Genomic DNA, 20,290 nt, shown 5'->3' with positions numbered 1-20,290 from the left:
CGGTGCTGCCTTTTTTGTTTCTCGTAGCTGCGCCGCTACCTCAGCGAGGAGGCGAGGCGGGGCGGCCCCGGTGCTCCCTTGTGGCGGCGGGGCCCGGGAGGGGGGTCGGCCCGCGGCGCCCTGCCGCCCCCCCCGCCGCCTCCGGGCTGCCCGGGCAGCCGCTGCAGCCGCCGCAGCTCTGCGCGGGGCTTTGTCTTTCCCCCAGCCGCCGGCCGGGGCCGTGGCAGCGAGCTGGGGCCGCAGGGGCTGCCTTGGGGCCTGCGGTAACGCTGTCGCAGGGGGGCGGCTCAGGAGCCTCTTCAGCCCCTGCGAGCGGGCAAGGGAAAGGAAGGAAAGCCGGCGGTGGAATCCCACCCCCCCCTCGCCCCGACTGCTGATTTCTGTTAAAAGTATTGCAAAGGGCAAGCGTTTAACTACCGGGGAGGGTTGGGGAGGCAGCAGCTCAGGTGTCTTGCTGATCCTGTGTCACGACAGTCAGCTCCTGGGCCGGAGCAGCCATGGGGAAGAGGCCTTTGGATTTGCTTCCCGGTGAAACGGGACTCTTTTGTTTTTTCTTTGTACCTAGGTTCATCCGGAATTGTATGTTGACAAATCAAGGGGAGCTAAACTGAAGGTCAATCTAGATGTTACTTTTCCACGTAAGCCTTGTGCTTGTGAGTCGGACTGCTGACTACGGAGGGATAACTTACAACTTTTGTACTTGCCGAGGGCCCACGAGGCTCCGTGTGCCCGCTGCTTCCGAGTGCTGTGCTGCTGCTTAGGTAACAGCCGGGGAGGAACTGGTTCCTCGTGGTTACACAGCCAGGCCTGCTGGGCACTTAAACCAGCGCGTCCAGTCGGGCACTATTATTTTTCTAGATTGTAAATGAGCCTGAGGCATAAACCCACTTACATTTCTGTATGGCGGTGTACTTTGTCAGAGAGCTGAGTCGCACTGACAGAGCTGGCACAGAGTTCCCTTGGGACTCTAGATTTGGCTGTCTTGTTGAAAGGCTGGAGAGCCAGCTTTGGAAGTCACTTGGCAAGGCACAGCTTTGCTGTGGTTTTGGTATTTGAATTCTGACTGTAATGCCAATGCCATGTGTTAGCCTTTCTCCGGAAGTTATAAAAGCAGAATGAGCGTTAAGAGTCTGATTACCTTTTTACTAAATTCAAAACAAAGTCGCGGGATGAAGTGACTGGAAGTCCTGCAAGTCTGACTGGGTATTACTGCCGTGCATGTTATCTGCCTGTCTACCTGTTCCTGCCTCTTGTTCTGTTGTGGCAATTCGTTTGGGTAATGCGTTGGACTCTAGATGTAGTGCATCTTGACTTCCTCCTGACCCCCTGAGATGTTACCAGTCTTTGCCTTCCTCACGTTTCACAAAGCGTGGGAAGGCCAGAGAGACTGGAAGCCTTGGCTGTTGTGTGCAGAGAAACTGTCAGCCTTCTAAGAAAGCATGTAGCCAACAAGCGCATTGTGGTGCTTCGGTACCAAGCTGATACCACAGGCCTCAATCTTTTTTGTGAAAAGGGATCACAAGGAAATGTGCTGATGTTGAAGGGGGAAGGGTGGCGGGGGAAGAAGTAGGAGGCAGCTTTCAACCAATTTTAGGCTTAACTCCTGTGTTCCTGAAAATGGTTCTGGGCTTTGAGGGGTTTGCTTTTGGCTTTTTGCCCTAAGCGCGTCTACCTTTCAGGGTAACGCTTTCTTGGAAGTTGGAAACGGTCTTTCTTGAGCACCAAACCAAACCCTGTACCTGGGAGGGCCATTTAGCGTGCTGCACCTTGCGTTTTATTCCCTGTCGGTCACTTGACCCTAGCTGTACACGCTTTCATGGTTTGGCACGTTCTTACCCTGCTGGCTGAAAGATTCTGTCTTTTCACTTCCTCAGCTTGCTACAGGCCATAACAAATGTGTGTTGATAAACCGCTTTGCTTGATCACTGCTTTCAGATTTGAGCATCGATGCCATGGATGTAACAGGAGAGCAGCAGCAGGACATAGAGCACAAGCCATTTAAACAGCACTTGGATAAAGCTGCCAATCATGTGACTCCAGAAGCTGACAGACATGGTAAGATGCTATTCTGCCATTCTTGGATGGATGCTCTCATAGTCTTTCCATCACCATATGCCTGCTATGAGATTTGTGGGAACAAGGGACGGCTGAATTCACAGCGTTTTAAACACCACAAACTCTTGAAGAGTTTATAGGACACATCTATTACACTGGCAGATCAAACAAGCTCCTGTGTGTGTATATATATATTATACTCGGTACTTTTGCGAGGCAAGTCTTTGCCTGGTCCCTCTGAAATGGGAACAGGGACTCATTGATGCATTTCAGGAGCAAAGCTGCTGAGTGAACAGGCTTTTCTTACTAGAAATCAAGCAGCTGGTCTGGCAAAACTTGACTTTGGTTGTATCTTTAAATCCCAGGATGCTGACAAATGGGATGAGCTGGTTAGAGGAAAGAGCCTCTCTCCAGGGAAGGCTCTGCTGACTTGACCCTTAAGCCTAAACTTGCATCTTACTACATTTGCTTTGTGTGTGTTAATGCATACCTGATTAATAGATTTCAGTTGATTTATCAGTTATAAGTTGGAGTAAGTGGTCCTCGGCTACATAAACCTCTCCTCTGCGTTTTTTTACATGTTATGACTTACTGTTGTACTTCAATACAAACCGGGAACGATTCTGGTAGTGTTGCAGTGTAATGGTAATACTGTCCCGACTTTGTCTTTCTAAAACATGAGGTCCTTATTATCTCTTCTGGGAGATAGCGTAGTTCTGTGTATTGGCATGAACTAAATTTGCTGATTTGTTGTAACTCAGATTTAACTTTTCTGTTCTTAAAAGCTGAAAGGCTAAACTAAGCCAAGAGCTGAACAGTGGGTAGGTACAAGAGCTTCTGCTGTTGTAACAGAAGTGTGGTGATAGCATTCTTACTGTTGTGTCACTTAGCAGCCTTTCTGTATTCAGAGGCTGCTGCGTGATGAATGTAATGTCTGGGGTCAAACCCTGCTTTTCTGAATCTAATTCTCTGTTAACACATGTAGGCCTCCTGCCTTACTTGTGTTGACAGCCTCCACTGGGATTACTCGGTCTGAACCGGTTGCTCTTGCTCCTTATATTATCAATGGGGAGGAAGAGAAACTTGCAGGGAGCAAACAGTCTCATCCAGGAGAGGCATTTTGAAAGCGATAGAATTGCATCGCATGCAGCAAGCAATTTCTTCTGATGTCTGGAAAAAGTATATGGCTAGTTTGATTTCCACCACACGTGTGGCAAGTTAGATTGGAAGAGTACACCCATCTTTGTGAAACTCTATCAGTTTCTGTTAGTAACGCTTGATGTTCAGTCAATTATTTAAATGGCAACTATAGCAGTATTGACTGGTAAAGGAAAAATGCATGCAGACGTGGTTACCACTGGGCTTGCTTTAGTCACGACTCAGAGCTGGACCACCACCCCAGTGAGTGGCAGAGAACCAAGGGATACAGCACGGCTTATATATACTTATCAGATCGTTAGTCAATGTCTGAAGTTTTGAGGAGTTTCCTTTGGTCCTGTTGGTTCTGTGAATCCATCACCTGACCCTGTCCCAGTTGATTCACCTGCTCGGTTCCAGTCTCTGCCTCAGTTCCAAGCTCCTCCTTGGATCGTGATCTTCTTTCTGCCTGCTTTAACTCACACGCTCCTTCAAGCGCGCTTAGTCTTTGAACAAGCAGTTCCTATGCACATACACCAATTTTTCTAAAAACACCTGCGTTTCTGCGAGCACCTGTGTGCACGAATTGATCATCTGTTGCTTCTCTGTTCTCCCACCGATTAACTGGACTGGGTTTTAAACCAGCCTTGGATTAGGGCTATGCTAGGCATGAGGCCTGGTTCTGCCATTAGCTGCTTCAGCACTTTAAATTTCTTAGTTTAAAAATACATTTTATTTAACGTTAACCTTAAATTTAGTAAAGCATACCTAAATATTATCAAGTAGTATGTGGAGGCTTTTTCTGATCATAGTTACATTGAAATAGTTAATAACTCAATGATTTCTATGGTAAGTTGCATTCTGTGCTGGGATGTAATCTCATTAATTTCCATTGGATGGCGATAGAAGATTGAATATTTTTTTATTATTATTTTTATTTACTGTTTCCTTTTAACATGGACCGAGTTTTCCAGCGTCATGTGTCATATCTGCATGCAAGTCGAGGACCGTGTTAACAGCACGAAACTTTGCATGTGGGGTTTTACGTACTGCGGTTTCTTTATAGTATCTAAGCTGTGTGCAGTACCTCTGGGTGCTCTCTGAGGCAACTCGACAGGCAGCTACCGATTACATTCAGAAAGCTGTTACTAGTTGCTGTATCTTGAAAGACTCCGTGTGTTGTACAGGTGTTCTTCAAATGGCAGGAATCATGGCTTTGACAAAGTGTAGGAATTATTAAGCTGCATTCTTCCTGACACTATCTTTTAGTGTAATTACAGGATCAAAACCCATACTGGTTGAGTTCTTAATTGTGCTCTCAACTTGTTTGAATGTTGTAAGCTGTAGAAAGTAAGTCTCATACAGTGGTTTAAGAATGGGTATATTTTCCTAAAAGTTTTTGTTTGCTTGATCATAACTACCATAAAGAAGTGAGGTTAACGGTTGATTTTTCATCCATATTTCATACTTTCTAGTTAAAATCTCTTTTTTTTCTGTGGCTAATACAGATGTCTTTAATACTCACTTCTGTCCACCTGTTATACCTCCCAATCTCAACAAAGAGGGTCCCCGATAACATTTTGTCCCCTCAGCAGTGTCTGACTTATCACCTGCCCCAGCCTTAGTTATCCCAGAAGCCACCTTTTCGAGGCTCGTAAGAGGGTAGTGCGGCCGTGCCTAGACAGCGAGCCTTAGAGGGCTTTTGTAATCCAGCAGACTTGGTCCTGTCCTTCAGGATTTGTGAGTGAAACAGCCTGGTTTTAAGGGGCCTCTTCTAGTAAGAACCCATGTTTCTGAAAATTTTAGACATGCAATTCCTTGGCTCATTTATTTCGAACTCCAAAGTTTACAGACCTTTCATATTTGTTTTTGTTTTTGGGAAAACTGTAAAAAAAGAGACTCAAACTCTTATGGGTTACTCTAGGTTTGCATGTTTTAATTGGTCCAGCAGCATTGGGTCACCTCCGCAAAGAGTGACAAGGTTACAGGATTTTTAGCTCTATATTTATAGTCTCTGCTAAGCATTACCTACTCTATTGGTTTCAAACAAGTCTTTTATTAGTCATTGTCTTGACAGCCGGTTTCACAAGTTGTTCTATATCTTGACCGCTTCACCATTTTACTTTTTCTTTCAAGGATGATCGCTTCAGGTTCTGCACATCTCAGTTCTGATTAATCACAATAGACAATCTCCACCGTCTCAGCCTCCTAGAGGTTAGGGTCTTCTGTTCTTAGAAACTTCTTTGAACTGTCAGGTACAGTCTTACTAATATTAAACTTTCATTGTCTAGCATCTATTTACTGACCGCACTTGCAGTCCTGGTCTGGGGCTATACAGGGGACAAAGCTGAGGTGTACAGCCTACAGTAGCACTGATCTGGCATTTTCCTCCAACAAAACAAAGGTCCTGTTTGAGTTTTCTGGAGGCATGTCTTTCCCTTTGACAGGTTTCAGCTGTCACCAGCTCTCATCTCCTCTGTTACGAGTCCCTCTGCAGCCTTCTGCATTTAAGAACATAAAACTCTGTGAGTTTGTGCCCCAGCTGTACTGTGGCTGCACATTCAACACACAGGTGGCACAGACACTTGCAGAATTGTAAAATCGTGACAGATAGAAATTCCTTGGAGATTCTTGTAAGCCAGTGGTTAATGTGTGTGCACTGTTGGCATCATTGTACTGGAGAACTGAGTGTCAGTTTTCCACTTGGGAGATTCCCACTGTGATCTAGTTCCACAGCAATGTATAACTGTGATCCCTACATATCTTGGGACAGGATTATGCGCTATGCGCTGCTCTCTGCTATTTAAAATGTTGTTTGTGTAACAGGTCCTGTATCGGTCGCAATTTGCTGTTTGGGTCTGCTTTAGGCAAAGTTTTAACAAAGCCTTTGTGCAAGTAACATCTGATCAGCGCTCCAGCAAGGCTTACAGGTAGCTGGTTCTTTCTGTGGAGGGTGTTCTTCAGATGACAAATGCTACTCTGCTTCTTGATCTTACTTTGCAGCTCAACAGGCTCTGTGCATTCTTTCAGGTGAGCTTTGGGTGCAGGATGCACAGATTCTGATACAAAATAATTTCCTTCATGTGTAGAACAGTTTCTGTGCATAGAGCAGAAGTACAAGATAGTGTTTCTAGACGTGCCTTGTCACGTTGAATCCTCTTTTGTCTTAGAACTGGGGAAAGAAGAAGAAAAGGCGTTTGATCCAAATGCTTTGGATGCCGATCGCTGTGAAAGCTGTTACGGGGCAGAGTCGGAGGACATTCGGTAACCTTTACATCATCTTAGTGCTTGAATCGGTACAGTTAATGTGGCATACATGTTGGAGGTTTTTTTCCAAAATGTCTGTGAAGGTCCATGCAGTGAAATCCTCCTAGGCACCTGTTCGGAGAATGGTGAGAGCTGTTGTGTTTTAGTATGCCTGTGCTGCGCTCACGATTGTTAAGAGCATGCATAGTTAGGTTGTCTGTTTTGTCTGCGTGCCTGTTTAAGGGCAGTAGCACAAAGATTGTATCTTAGCAAACAGAACCTTTTCTGGGATTACTTGGTGTCCAGAGGGGAGCTGTGTAAATTATTTCACTGTTCTGTGAGCTGTCTTGGAATAAAACCTGGTCATGGCTTTGCCTTCTCACTTCTGCTGCAGGCCTTGCATCCTTATGGGAGCAAAGACCAGACACCTATCACTCACACAAACGAATGGGTGTCATTCGGTGTTTCTCATTCCTTCTACCTGCAAATTTGTGTAAGAATGGATTCGTGATAGTCCACAGGTTCTGGACTATCCTTTGCTATTATTGTCTCTGTAGTAACTTACTTAAACCCATCTGTCAAGTTGCATCCTTTCCCAGAGATGTTTCCATCTTGAGGGATTCATGATTCCAGCCTTCAACTTTTTTTGTCCAGCAGAACACAGAAGACAGACAATTGTTTTTTCTGGTGAGCGAGATGTTGTCCAGAGGTAGAAGAGCAATGAAGAAAGTTTGCCGTTAACCTTGCCTCCGATGTTGGCAGTCTTTCCCTAAAAACAGAGGAAGGGAGGAGTAGAAACAGGTAGATGCTTTGTTCGCATGGCGAAGTTCCAAGCTGCTCAGAGCTGTGGGAGACTTCCCACAGAAACAAATGTCATTTCTGCAGCAAATTTATTTGTCGAGAATGGACTTGGCTGTCTGAATGGACAACTAAAGCCCTCTTCAGAATTAAGCGCTGCATTAAAACAGCTTGGATCCTCGTGCCAAAATCTCAAAAAGTACGCCAGGAAGCTCAAGCTCCTTCAGGAGCATTAGACCACTTTTCACTGTCCAGTTCCTGAAGCTTGCTTCGTTGATTTGTTGAAATAAAATCCACTGGGGATTTGAGTCCTGAGCTGGAGTGTCTCTTTATCACTGTAAAGATGATAAGATGATGTTTGTGCTCTTGCAGGTGCTGCGATACTTGTGACTATGTCAGAGAAACATACAGGTGACGAGGCTGGGCCTTCTAGAACCCGGATAGCATAGAGCAGTGCAAGAGGGAAGGATTTAGCCAAAAAATGCAAGAGCAGAAGAACGAGGGCTGCCAAGTGTGTGGTTTCCTGGAGGTCAACAAGGTGAGAGATGGGTTTTGCTGTGAGTCTGTTGCATGGTGTTGATGAGCATCAGAAGGCACAAGTCAGGGCATTCTGCTCTTTTTTCCAACTTTAAGTGTTCACAGGACTCTAATAACCCCTGGGTTCAGCAAGGTACTTGTGCCTGTAGAGGGGTTCAGTAGGAGGGTCAGGAAAAGGGTGGGAAGGGGCTAATTCTCTGTTTCATGAGGTGGGCTGGCTGGAGGAGCTTAGCTTTTTCTACCATCTAGCTAGTGAGTCTTTTTACCGAGGTTTCTGGAGGGGAAGAGGCAGCTTCTTTGAGGTGAGGTTGTCCCACCTGCCCTTCTAGTCTCAAAACAGAGACCACCAGTGGGTGCTGGAAATAGCAGTAACCAACAACTTGTCAGCAGAGGTGCTGGAGGGAGTGAAATGTTCCCTTCTTTAGGAAACCAGTGGAAGCAAGACTATTGGAGTTGATTGTCAAGGTTGGAAGATGCTTAAAGAGATGTTTTTTGCAACTGGTGTATGAAAATGTAGTGTGAGATACACCAGATGACTATGTAACTACCCTGTCATTTAGCAGATCACCGAGCTGAAAACACTTGGACGTGCAGGTTATGTATCCAAGTACATTCTAGCAGTCAGGCCCAGGCTAATTTTTCTAATTTTTTTTTTTTTTACTTATTTCAAAATCTGGAGTGTGTTTTACATCTTTGTGTACTATTCCTGGAGACAACATTCTTTATTTCTGAAAAAAAAAAAAAACAAAAACAAACGCACCCCACCCTTTCACTCATGAAGCCAGACATCGTGCTTTGAGCATCATCATGGGTGCTGAACCATTACAGGACCCTTTGTCACAAAGTGTGGTGAGCAGGAAAGATTCAAAGGGGAGTGCTGTGGGTAGCAAGGGTCCAAGGGTGGGTGTCACTAGGGAAATTTCTGGGGGCCATTGTTAGGCACTTGGACTTTTGTGCATCTCCATTCTCATCGGGTCCGCAGTTAACATATGCAGTAGGTTTGCACAGACATCAAAGGTGTAATTTAGCATGTGAGCTTGATGCATTGAAATCTTCCAGGGGAGGGTGTGTATGATTGCTAGCGAGTGTCAGGGAAGACTGACACCTAATATCCATATCCTTACCATATTCAAGGTTAAAATTGTAATAATCTTTGTCTTTTGGGGGATTTTGGAGTGTGGGGGTTTTTGTGGGGTTTTTTTTGGTGGTAGGTTTAGTGCTTTATTTTTCACGGACGCATACATAGGACCACTGTTGTTTATTGCGTTAAGGGTTTTCTTACCCTGCCTGCTCACCCTCCCAGTTACTTTCTCCACTCCGTTTCTATGATATTTTATTTCCTACAGCAGCAGTTAGTTCCCTCCCAGTAGACTTGATTCCTTCTTCTCATTCTTATGTCCACTAAAATACTCTGCATAGAACAGTTGTTGTCAACATCGGTATGTGATTATGGCTTTCCACATGACTGCCTGTGAGGAAGAGGGGAAATTCATATCTCTTTTAGGACAGTATTTGCTGGTATTGTCACCCGTGACAATGAGTTGCTTATTGTCTATCTTATTCAAACAAAAATTTGAAAATCCAACCACCGGTATGACTGCTTTATTTATATAGATTCAGGCCTTTTAATGAAAGATTACTGTCTCCTGCAGGTAGCTGGAAATTTCCACTTTGCACCGGCAAAAAGTTTCCAACAGTCTCATGTACATGGTAAAGTATTTTCTTTTCCTGCTTATTGTGACCTTTAGCTTCCAAGTGTTTTAGACCATTTCCTTTGAACATCTTTGCATTGCTATCTGTGGTAATAGCAGCATTGCTTCAGGGGGGAGGACATTGGTAAAATTTTGTTAGAGATGTTTGGAACTATCAGGAACGAATAGAAAAGTGTTTTCTGAAGGTGCTGCCACATGGGTGTGGGAGAATATGGAGGAGAATGGGTCTGGGCAGTCTCTCAACCTCACTTGTTCTACAAAACTTTGCTGCCCTGCTGTAAAACAACCTCAGGTACGGTGTTCGGTCCAGGACCTAAATATCAGTATCTCTGGAAGGGATGTTTTGGAGAAAAGCTCTTGTCAAGGCAATTCAGAACTTTCAGAGTAAAATTTCAGTTGTGAAGGACTTCGACTTACTCAAGTATATATAAATACACAGTGGTATATATAAATACACTGAGTTCAAGTAGGTTGCCATAGCTGTGCTCTAAAAAATTAAAAGTAATTTATTTTTTTAACTTTCAAGGAACATGCAGTAATATATTTTCCCAGAATTTTATGGATGCTGTCTACCTCTCGGGTCATTCAGAGGACATTTGGCACAGATGGACCCAAGGCACTGAGCATAGCATGACATTGGTTAGTTATTTGGATTAGTTTTCGCTTGCATCTGTGTTGTCTTCACACCTCTCTGAAATGTGAAACCTGACATTTGGTAAAGGGTTTGGTTTGCGGGTTAGGGGACACCAAGCCGTTGGGAATGAAGGAAAAAGAGGAGAGAAACAGTTGTGCTGGAAAACAGGAAAAAGCATTACTCTGCAACATCCCTGGGGAATTTTAGTCATGAGAGGGTTGCCATGGGCCCTTTGGGGAGACAGTGGCCAGATGGGGAACAACAAAGTGATGCTGTGACGCTGAAACCCACCTTTACCCAGAACAGTCTGCCTGTTGGTTCATGCATTCCAGCACAGATGGGGTCATGGTGGTTTGGCTACCCAGTCCCTCTTTTTTTGTTTTTAGTATCAGTGAAACACACTAAAATGCAGGCGCATAACCTTTTCTTATTCTTCCTACAGAGAAACACCCTGCTCTGCCCAACAAGCCTCATGAATGGACATCTTGCTTATCCATTCCCAAAAGCTGCCTTTCCAATACTCTTCAAGAAATGATGACAGGACAGCCAGTGGTTTCAACTTGCCATAATTTCCTCAAGGGCTTGGAGCTATACATAACAAGTGTCCAGAGAATGGGAGCTTTTGCATGTGGAAGGGTAACAGTAAATTATTTTCGATGCATCTTTGAAGGTGATTTGAGTGATGATACTTGCTGAGGACAAATACTTTATAAGTTTTAGCATAAAACCAAATTTGGATTAATACCATCTGAGTAATATGTCTGTGGAACTGGTTTTGCCGAGGCCCAGGTCATTTACTGTTGGTCTTGCTTCTGTCTTGGAGAAGCAACAGCAGGCTTGCTTGAATTCTGTGCTTCCTAGCAAAACCCACAAAAGAATGACTTACAGCTTTTATTTACTGAAGCTAAATAGCCACCAGTTGAAAAAAAAAGTTCAATATATATCACTTTGCATGAAGCTGAATCTCACTTACTCGAACACTCCCTCTTACTGATCTCGGAGTTAAGCTAGAGATGCTAAAACTGTCAGACACAAATATTTAACTGTGGTCTTTGTGTCAAAGACTAGTACGTGTAGGCTGTCCTTTCTTTCCTTGTTTTGCTGATTTGGAAAAAAAAGTGACTTGGTCATGCAGTAATTAATTGATATTATGGCTTGACTTTCAGATACAGTGCTGGATTCTTCTCTCGGCCGTATGAATGAAGTGCCTCAACCAGGTAGATACAGCTTTTTTCAGCAACACCAGCTGCTGGCCCATTCTGAGGCCAGAGAGGAAAGTAGATGTCATTTTGCATTTAAATTACAGCAGAGAATCCCAGACTCTGGTGATGTTTCAAAGTAGCGATTCTTTATTTTTATGACTCCAGTAGCTGAATTACCACTTTTTTTTTTTCCTTCAGTCAATAGCCTGTTTTTTATGAAGTTGCGTGATCATAGCAGCAATACTAGTCAACACTGTGACCATAATGATGTCGCTGTCTTTATTGGGGCTGTTTTCAGTAGCTTTCTGGAACACACACGTGGACAGACAGATGGCTTATTACTTACTCTGTCTATCTGTGCACATTTGTCATTGTGGGACCAAGTTCCTTCATAGTTATTTAATTAACTTTTACAATGTAATTCATTTTGCTATTTTTGAATGAAAATTTTGAAGTTTTCTTTTATGCTTGACTGCTGGCATTTGCATAAGTTTCAGTCAGGTTTTTGTTTTGCTGTGTTTGAGGAAATGTTGAGGGGTGTGTATGACTGAAATTAATTTATTTGTAGGAGGAGATGAAGACATTGATTGTTAGATACGCTGATTGCGAACACTCAAGAATCTGATCTTAGATACCATGTGTAATCAAAATTTCCCGATCCAAATCCTCTACTTTGCCCACTAAATGACAAAAAATACATGAATGTCATATAAATCTCAGAAAGCAGTAATCCTGCTTCTAAAATGTACAGTGTTAGGACATCGACCACATTTCTATTATACAGGGTATATTAAAATCAGGAAGGTATGCTTGTTCCAGTGTGTAGTTATCCTTATTTGTAAACACATAAATCAGTCACGGATGGCCTAATGCAGCAAATTACTAATAATGGGGCTTGATAGCCTTATTTCAACCTCGCTTTGTGTTGCAGCTCACCTCTGCTGAACCAGCCACCGGACCTATTCTCAGAGTACTGTTTGGACCATGGGATCCCATTCCTGGGGGTGAAGCTGAGCCAGGAAGGCTGAGAACACCTGGAGTGCTGTGTGTTTGAGGACAGCTTAGAGGCACCAGTGTTGGTTTATTTCCCATCAGCCTGTGATACCTTCCAAAAATACAATGTGCCAAGTAAGTTAAGACCATTCAATCATTTTTTTAAGTAGCCACATCCAGTTCATCCACTGAATTTGTTTCTCTTCCTAAACAAGACACTGGCAAGCTTCTCTGTTGGCTGAGTTAGCGTATCCCCAGTCCGGTTGTGATGAGTATTGTGTTGGTCAGCTCATCAGGGATTGAGCTGGAGAGTTTCAAAATTAAAAACATGAATAACCGTAGATTGAGGCAAACCCCCTTATTTGGCACCTGGGACAGTTTGTGTTCCTTTGATAATAAAGGACAGGAGGCAGCTACTAAGTTATATCTGCTGGTAGCTAATGCTGTCACTTAACAGTCTTGTAATCAGATACTATGTTTACTTTTGTTAACAATGCAAGAATCCTCTCATTACTTTTTGTTTTGTTTTTTACATGGAAAAAAATAGAGTAGAAAGTGCTGAAAGCATATAATGAACCAAAGGATTTGCCAGGGTAACGAGCTGCTTTGGTATCTGTAATTTTTGGAAAGCTGCCAGATGCTTTTCTTTAGTTCAGCAGTAGAATAAACAGTGATGTTTGCTTTACCAGAAAAACTACTTGGCAATTTTGGTTTCAGTTTACAAATAATTTTGCATGCATCAACTGCAGTCTTGTTGCTAATTTAGTATCATCCAGGAAACTTTCCTAAACTTAACTAAAATCCATGGATCAGCTTATTCATCGTGGTTTTTGTCCTGCTGCATGTGCTTAAAATCTCAGCCACCTGAGAGGGAGTATTCCCAACCCAGAGGCTTTCTGGTGTCATTTTTTACCAGTTGGTAGATAAGGAACTGTAGTCTCAGCACCCAGTGGAAAAGTTAAAAATACAAAAATACAAAACTGCAGAAGTGAAATATTTTGATGGGAAACTTTAGTTTAGAGAGGAAAGCATTTTGCATGGAAAGGTTGTTCTGCCAGTCAGTTCTGGATCAGCAGTGGCTGTACCTCAGCAGCAAAGTAGTGGATTTTTAGTGCAGCAGATGTAGTCTGTATACACTGATTAAATCTTGAACCATTTTCCTGAGAGAATTCAGTTTCCTGTGGCTATTGCTGTGTTTTGCGTTTCCTGGAAGGAGTCTTTCAGCTCAGTAACATTGCTGTGTTGAACTTTGCTATTTTCTTACTTCAAATGTGGAGTGCAGTCCCACAGAGGTGGAGCAGGGAAGGGTATAGATTTGTCCAGCTGTATTGCTTGCTGCCTATGGCACTGGTCTGCTTCCATACACTGAAGAGAATTTCAACAAGTCGCTGAACCTGTGCAGCATTTTTTCTCACTTACAGATAAATCTTTATATTTCAGCTCTGCCCTCTTAACCAGAAAGCCAGCTTTTCACCTTCTTTCTGATGTTATATCTCACCAGTAAGATGGCGCTAGTTTTCTGTGAGCAAAGAAGAAAAGGAAGATGTCACTCTTGACAGCTCAGTTGTGTTCATATATTTAAACAATAATGAAACGGGGGTTTAAAAAATGTGATCACATTTTCTTGCCAAGAATCTTTTAGGTATTTTAAAGATTTGCAAGTTTCATTTTTACAGGTCCAGGAAGATGAAACGGAGGCAGTGCAGTTTGTGCCTGGTGTATTGCAACAACTGGTTTTTGGTGATAGCGACACTTGGCACTGGGCCTTCAGCTTTACTCACCCAAGGTGTGGTGATGCGTGTTTTTGGTAGCAGATCCAGAAAGTCAGGATGGTTTAGAATGAGCTGTGGAAAGGGAGTCCTTTTTAAGAAATCTGGGCCTGTTGAGCAAGCTACAGAAAAATCTTAGGCTGCCCGAATTGTCTAGCTTAGCAGCTCAATGTTTTGACTTGAAGGAAAAGTCAGATTAATGCTGGTGGTCAAGTTGGGACCTGGTTCCAAGGATCTAAAGTAGCATGAAGCTAATGCTTTCCCTGGGCTCGCCAAGCTCAGTGCTCTTACCTTGGTAGCATATGAGTTTTCTCTGCAATGGACTCATTTGGTTTCTTGCCTGGGGAAGGAAAAGCTGCTTTTTCTGTCCTGTTAAAACCTGTTTGTCATTTGTATTGCAGCAGTACCTCAGAAACCTGCCTGTGATGTGATGGTGAAAGGACAGGGAAAGAGCTCTTTGTTCGAGAGGCTTGCCAGCTATCAATCAGAAATATCAAAGGGAAGATGTTCAGTGTTACTGGTGCTATTTTTTTAAGGAAGGAGCTGAGGTGCAGTGACATACCAGCTGGATTTTTCAAAGCGATTCAGCATTGGCATAATTGTTCTGTTTAAGATCTGGGTAGGTAAAAAAATTTATTTTTCTGAAAACACCTGTTTGTGACCTGTGACACAAGGTCTGCTAAATGTAATGGCACAGTCCTGTAAGCAATTAGCTGTGAGTCTTTATAGTCTCAGTTAAGACTCAAACATGTCTCGAGCTGATTGTAGATGAAGTTACCCTCTTAATTAGCTGGTGACACAAGGTGACTTCCTGATATTTTGAGAATTGGTTCAGGTTTAAATTGGCTCTAGATTTCCCTGTAAAGGTCCTAGGCTACGTGTCTTGCCACATTTACGTTGAAGGGATTACTGGCTACCAGTAATTACTGCCAGCTGACACAGGCTGGTGCCAGTATTCCTCATGCCTGTGGTCTGATGGGTTAGGGAAGAGAAAAAGCTGTTTGAACGGTGTCTGAAGTGTTGGATGAACCTGGAAAGGTCAGGCAACCTCAGACTGTTGCTGCGAAGGTAGAGAGATGCTGCTGGATGCTCAGGTCTACAGAGCACAGGGAGGGGCAGAGATAAAGGTTGTGAGCTACTGTTTTTTGAGACTAGGATTGGATTTGAAATTCTGTTGCAGTGAAAATGAAGGCAGAATTGTATATTTTGGGAACAGCTGGGCCAATACTTTACTGATGATTTTTGGGTGGAAAAACTGCGCAACTGCTTTGGGTGAGTGAGTAGGAGGAGTGAGATTTTTCTCTTTCCAAAACATATCAAAGGCATGTGGAGTCATTTTAATCAAGTTTCTCAGTACTCTTTTGAAGGCAGAAGTCCACTTTTATAAATTTCATAATTGGAATAGTGCCTTAAGTAAAAATATGGTCTCCCACCCTAATCAGCTAGTGCGATCTCTCTCTGCAGTGACTGATTTTGCACATTTAATTCTCCGGAATTTAAATTCCGATTCAGATTGAAGGTCTCTCCTGCTTACGAATGGATGATACAAAAAGTTTCAGACTTCTGTAACCTATGCCCCTTGTCACCTTCTTGAAGAATGCGTTCTCAGCAAGTCCTTTTTTGCGTCTTATGTGATTTTTTATTTTTATTTTTTTACTTTGTGATAGAAAAAAATCAAGGATATTGTAGAGTATGGAAGGACAGACGTACTGAAGGTGTTGTATGTATAAACATGAAAATAAAATGCCAGCATAATAATGTGAAAGTAAGATTTTATTTTGTTTTTTATAAATAAATATTTTTATAATTTTTTTATTTTTTATAGATTTTAAAATTTTTATTTAAATTTTAAATTTTATTTAAATTTTAAATATTTTAAAAAAATTTATAAATCAGACAATTGCTTTAAATTGGTGGCAGACTAAAAGGTATCTAGCCAGAACTGAATTTTTGAGAGACTGAAATCTGATACCATGGGGAAGGAAGTGATGCTTTTCATCCATGGTAAATCTTCTTGTGTGCAGATATTATTGAGTGTAGGTCCATTGTATAACTGGAATTCGATGTGGACTGCCTTCTCTCTTGTGTGATCAGCAGGGTGAGGTCTGTGTGGGTTTTGTAGCTTATGGCATTTAAAAAATAGACAGACAAAGGAAAACAAACTGAAAGGCTAGAGCCAGGGAAAATCCCCAACTATAGAACTGACAGTATTTTTGTTTATATGTTGATTTGCTTTATTTGTTAATTCTGAGTATTTCTTGTCTAATGTGACATCTGCCTATCATTTTGTAACACCTATAGCGGTTTTTGGATATTTACCCTTCTTGTTACGTTCAAGGTGTTTAAATGATGACCAGCTCCCATTGTCATCCCAAAGATGGTACGAGGATACTTTTCTTTTGCAGTAATATGAAATCCCCCATTAGTCATATGTTTCTGTAGTTCTGGATTATCGGAAGGTGACAAAGTGGTGTAAGGTGATTGTAGGATATTGGATGCAGCTGTTACAGCTCTCTGCAACCTATTGCGCTTGGATATGCAATGATCTGGGTATCACATTGGGGAAACCAGTGCTTGCAACAGGTAGTTTGGATGAATTTTGACTGTCTCACATCAACAAGATGCTTATATTTGCTCCACTTTGCCTTAAGTAAGACACAGATTAAAAAAATCAAGTGCATGTAAACGTGCACTACAAAGTAGATGGGGAGCAGAGAAAAATTGTATCTTCCTGTTTACTTTCTTTGTTACAGCTCAGAGTTTTAAAGGGGCTGCTGTGTGTTCCCTCATCAGTGAGACAGTCTCTCTACTCTTTAAAAAGCAAAGAAAGAGTGTAAGTAGCAGCATGTATGTGAAGATCACTACCAGTTTTAAATTATTTACTCTAGAAATGTGATTGCTAAAAAGAGCAAATATATGATTCTTTAGACTTCAGCTAACTTCACCTGTGAATGTACTTACTGCATGCTCGATGGTTGCCTGAAATTATTGAATTGTGGAAGCACTAAGGAAAAATGCAAAAATCCCAGCATGATATTTAACATTTGAAGTAGTAATCTTTTTGAAACTGTAATCCTAGGGACATAGTGCTACCTGTAAAGCGCCAATGGGACGAACTACAATATCAAGGTTTATTTTGAAGCAGATTGTGCAGTCCCTATATACACCAGTGAATAAGCCATCAACAGGTGAAATTTTCTGTGTTGACAAGGACTTACTGTTACGGGTGTTACGAGCATTCAGCACTTAGTTCTGTTATGAACTTCCTGCATGAATGAAAAACTCTTGACGTTGTAATTCTCGACTTGCACAAAACTTCTAAAGATACTGTGTATTCCAAAGCTGCCTTCTGTGTCTTGGACGGGCAGTGTTTAAGGGAAGGCAATGTCAGATACAAAACTTGGTGGTGGTCACAAGCAGGACAGGAAGAATTATTTTAGAAACGGGTATTGGTGATGCTATTATTTCAAGAAAGGGAAAACAATTTGAGCATCAGGAAACCATTTAGCAGGCAAGATGCACGGACTCTGGAATAATGTTCTAAACTGTGAAGTCACATCTCATTTCTAGATCTTAAAAGTGATGTGGGTATGAGGATGTAATGTCATGGAGTCTTGTATTGGCTGTGAAACAGCTGGGATGGTATATACGTACCTGCTGGGAGAACTTGGGGAAGTTGAGCTGGATAACCTACCCTCTTTACTTTGATAGAGGAACTTTTACAGAATTTTTTAGTGAAAGCAGATTCCCACTTTAAATACTGGAATTTTTCCAGGGAAGCATTCTTTCAAAAGCTGGAAAGACTAGTTTTGTGAGAAAGAGCACAAATAAGTGATTCTCAGGTGTAACTGCTCCACCTAAATTTGTTCATAAGTATTTAACATAGATGTAAAGTAATAAAGGCAGAGTGAAGGAAGATATCTTGTCTTTGGGATAGAGGTGGTCATGTCCATTGGAAATATCTTTTGGTTGTTCCTTCAAGGAGCATTTCAGGTGCTGCAGGTTCATATTTGAGACATTTTTCTTTGATTCGTTATCTATTGAGAAGTCCGTGCAAAGTGTGACTATGGAACAAGCAGAAGGTTGTTAAATGCTTTAGATGAAAACTGCCAGATAGTGCCACTGCACATTTTGCATAAGACCCTCGTGAACAGTCATCACATGTGCATCACACAGACATCAACATAGAAGGAAACAATTTGTATGTGTAAGAGGGGAAAAAATACATTTTTTTTTTCTCTGTGATGTTCCTTGGGCAACACCTCCTCTGTGCAGAATTGTTTTGATACTGGCCTCCACGGCATAGGGGAGCATGTTTAGGTAGCATCCACTGCAGTTTGCATGGTTACTTTCTTTACCTGTGTGAATTATTCATCAATATGAATGAGACTGAGTTTAAAATAATCTTGTGATGCAAGAGTTGAGTACCTGCTGTCTCCTGTCATGAAGCAGAGAGGCCAGAAAGAGTGTGGCAGAGCCAAAGCCCAGTCTTGCATTGCTCAAAAATCTACCAGCCTGCACATACATGCTAATTTAGGGTGACTACACTGCACTTACAGGCAGTGAGTCACTGCACACCAGAGCAAAGAGGCATGAGGGAGGGTTTTCTGCCCTGATGTTTCCTGCAGGGTGCCTGCTGGGCTTGCTGTTGGAGCAAGCGCACGCAAGGTCCCTTTGAAGTAATGGGTGTACTGCTGGGCTCCCTGGGCCCATGCAGGAGAGCACAACCCTCTGTCCTGCCTCACCCTTCCACCTCCATGGGTCACCCAGTGCTTGTAGCTCCTTCCTTCCCTCTTATTTAAAATCAAGCCACAAGATTTCTGGACATGGATTCACATTTTTCTCTAGATCTGTGCTAAATGTCCGGGCAAAGAATACTGAGCACATGGCAAGGTCAATGAGCGTAACGCACAGATACCCAAGCAGCTGCAGGGGAGCATGGGTCCTGCAGCCACTCAGCTGTGGCACTGCGAGGGGCTCGCTTCCCTTGCTTAACTCTGTGCTGCTAGAGGAAGACTGCTGCAGGTATATGTGTTCACAGTTTGGAAAGAAGCTGTTGAGGTACCTCTCCATTAGCCTGTGGTACAATGGTGGCAGGGCAGAGATACTCTCAGAGCTGTGATTTAGTCACAAGCACTTTGATTGGGTTAGAGTTACTGCATAAATGCAAAACGTTTTGTTAGCAGTAGTATTTTCAAGAAAGCAGAAAGGGGCTGCTTTGAGTCCCCCCAAACATCACAGTAGGTAGAAAAGAAAACTCTTCATTCTACTGACTCAGTTGAGATGCTCTAATAGGCTGGAGGAAGCGGGGAGGAGACTGCCTAATGACTGGAAATAATAAAGGGGTGGAGTCGGAGAGCCTTGTCATAAAATCTCTATTCCTCCACCTGTAATCTGCATGAAGAGTTTCTGCCAGCCGTACGACTTGGTATCTTCTAAATTGGACTTATATGCAACTGGAGCTGCAAAATGGGATCAAATTTAAGTTCAAATGAGGTAAGCAAAAGAAACTGATAACAAGCATAAAGTGGGTAAAATTGTCTGATATTCCAGTTAAGGTGATCACAGAGGAGAACGAGCTGTTTGAGATGTACAGGCGATCCATGGAAAGAGAGTTTGCTGTTCCTCGGGTCTCATGGTTGGAAGGATGTTCTCCTAGTTTAACCTTTTACAGAATTTTGTGGCATGTCTGCATTTCCCAGCTCTGTTTTAGGGCTAACAATATTACTTACTGTGCTTCCTTAAAAAAGCTTGGTGGCAAGGAAATGAGAGGCTGGCACAGAATTGTGATGGGTTTGGTGGTTGGTAAAGCACCTAATGAGTGTCATTAATGAATATACATCTCGGTATGGCTTTGAATGTGAGATGTTGTTAAATGTCAGCCTAAAATAAGTGTTTAACTTGTAGCCTGGTTTCCTTAACTTTGCCTTGTGTTGTTTTTCCTAGACTTTTACGGGCACCTCAGCACCAGCGGTGAGAACGGTAGGTAGTAATTAGCTGGCCGTACATTAAATGCTGTCTAGTGCTGAATGTAGATCATCAGAAAAAATGTTAGGAATTCAGTGGCTAGGGGGAAGACTACTGCAGCTCAGGTTTTCAGTGTTCAGTAAATACTGCAACTTCAGCTTTGTAGATGAAATACTGCCTTAGCTTTCAGTAAACTCTGCATAGTCTGGCCTTTGGTGTCTCATGCTCGTGATGCTTCTG

General features: G+C 42.6%; 1 protein-coding gene across 7 annotated transcripts in view; it reads left to right on the top strand.

The window, feature by feature from the left end:
- LOC119150727 (cytosolic phospholipase A2 epsilon-like) overlaps positions 1-20,290 on the top strand; it is a 53,124-nt gene that overhangs the window by 352 nt on the left and 32,482 nt on the right. The window contains exons 2-14 of one of the 7 annotated variants that reach the window (XM_037393442.1): positions 566-613; positions 1,936-2,055; positions 6,363-6,456; positions 7,609-7,774; positions 9,426-9,483; positions 10,012-10,124; positions 10,562-10,789; positions 11,286-11,336; positions 12,253-12,449; positions 14,485-14,702; positions 16,837-16,916; positions 19,379-19,579; positions 20,030-20,065. In XM_037393442.1, coding sequence (XP_037249339.1) covers positions 19,553-19,579; positions 20,030-20,065 — 63 coding nt within the window. In that variant the 5' untranslated portion in view covers positions 566-613; positions 1,936-2,055; positions 6,363-6,456; ... (7 more) ...; positions 16,837-16,916; positions 19,379-19,552. The remainder of the gene's footprint in view (positions 1-565; positions 614-1,935; positions 2,056-6,362; positions 6,457-7,608; positions 7,775-9,425; positions 9,484-10,011; positions 10,125-10,561; positions 10,790-11,285; positions 11,337-12,252; positions 12,450-14,484; positions 14,703-16,836; positions 16,917-19,378; positions 19,580-20,029; positions 20,066-20,290) is intronic. The other 6 variants (XM_037393441.1, XM_037393440.1, XM_037393443.1 and 3 more) reach the window with 6 other exon arrangements.

Source organism: Falco rusticolus, chromosome 7 (genome assembly GCF_015220075.1).
Source record: "Falco rusticolus isolate bFalRus1 chromosome 7, bFalRus1.pri, whole genome shotgun sequence".
Lineage (NCBI taxonomy): Eukaryota > Metazoa > Chordata > Aves > Falconiformes > Falconidae > Falco > Falco rusticolus.
This window is presented reverse-complemented; position numbering and strand designations above follow the sequence as displayed.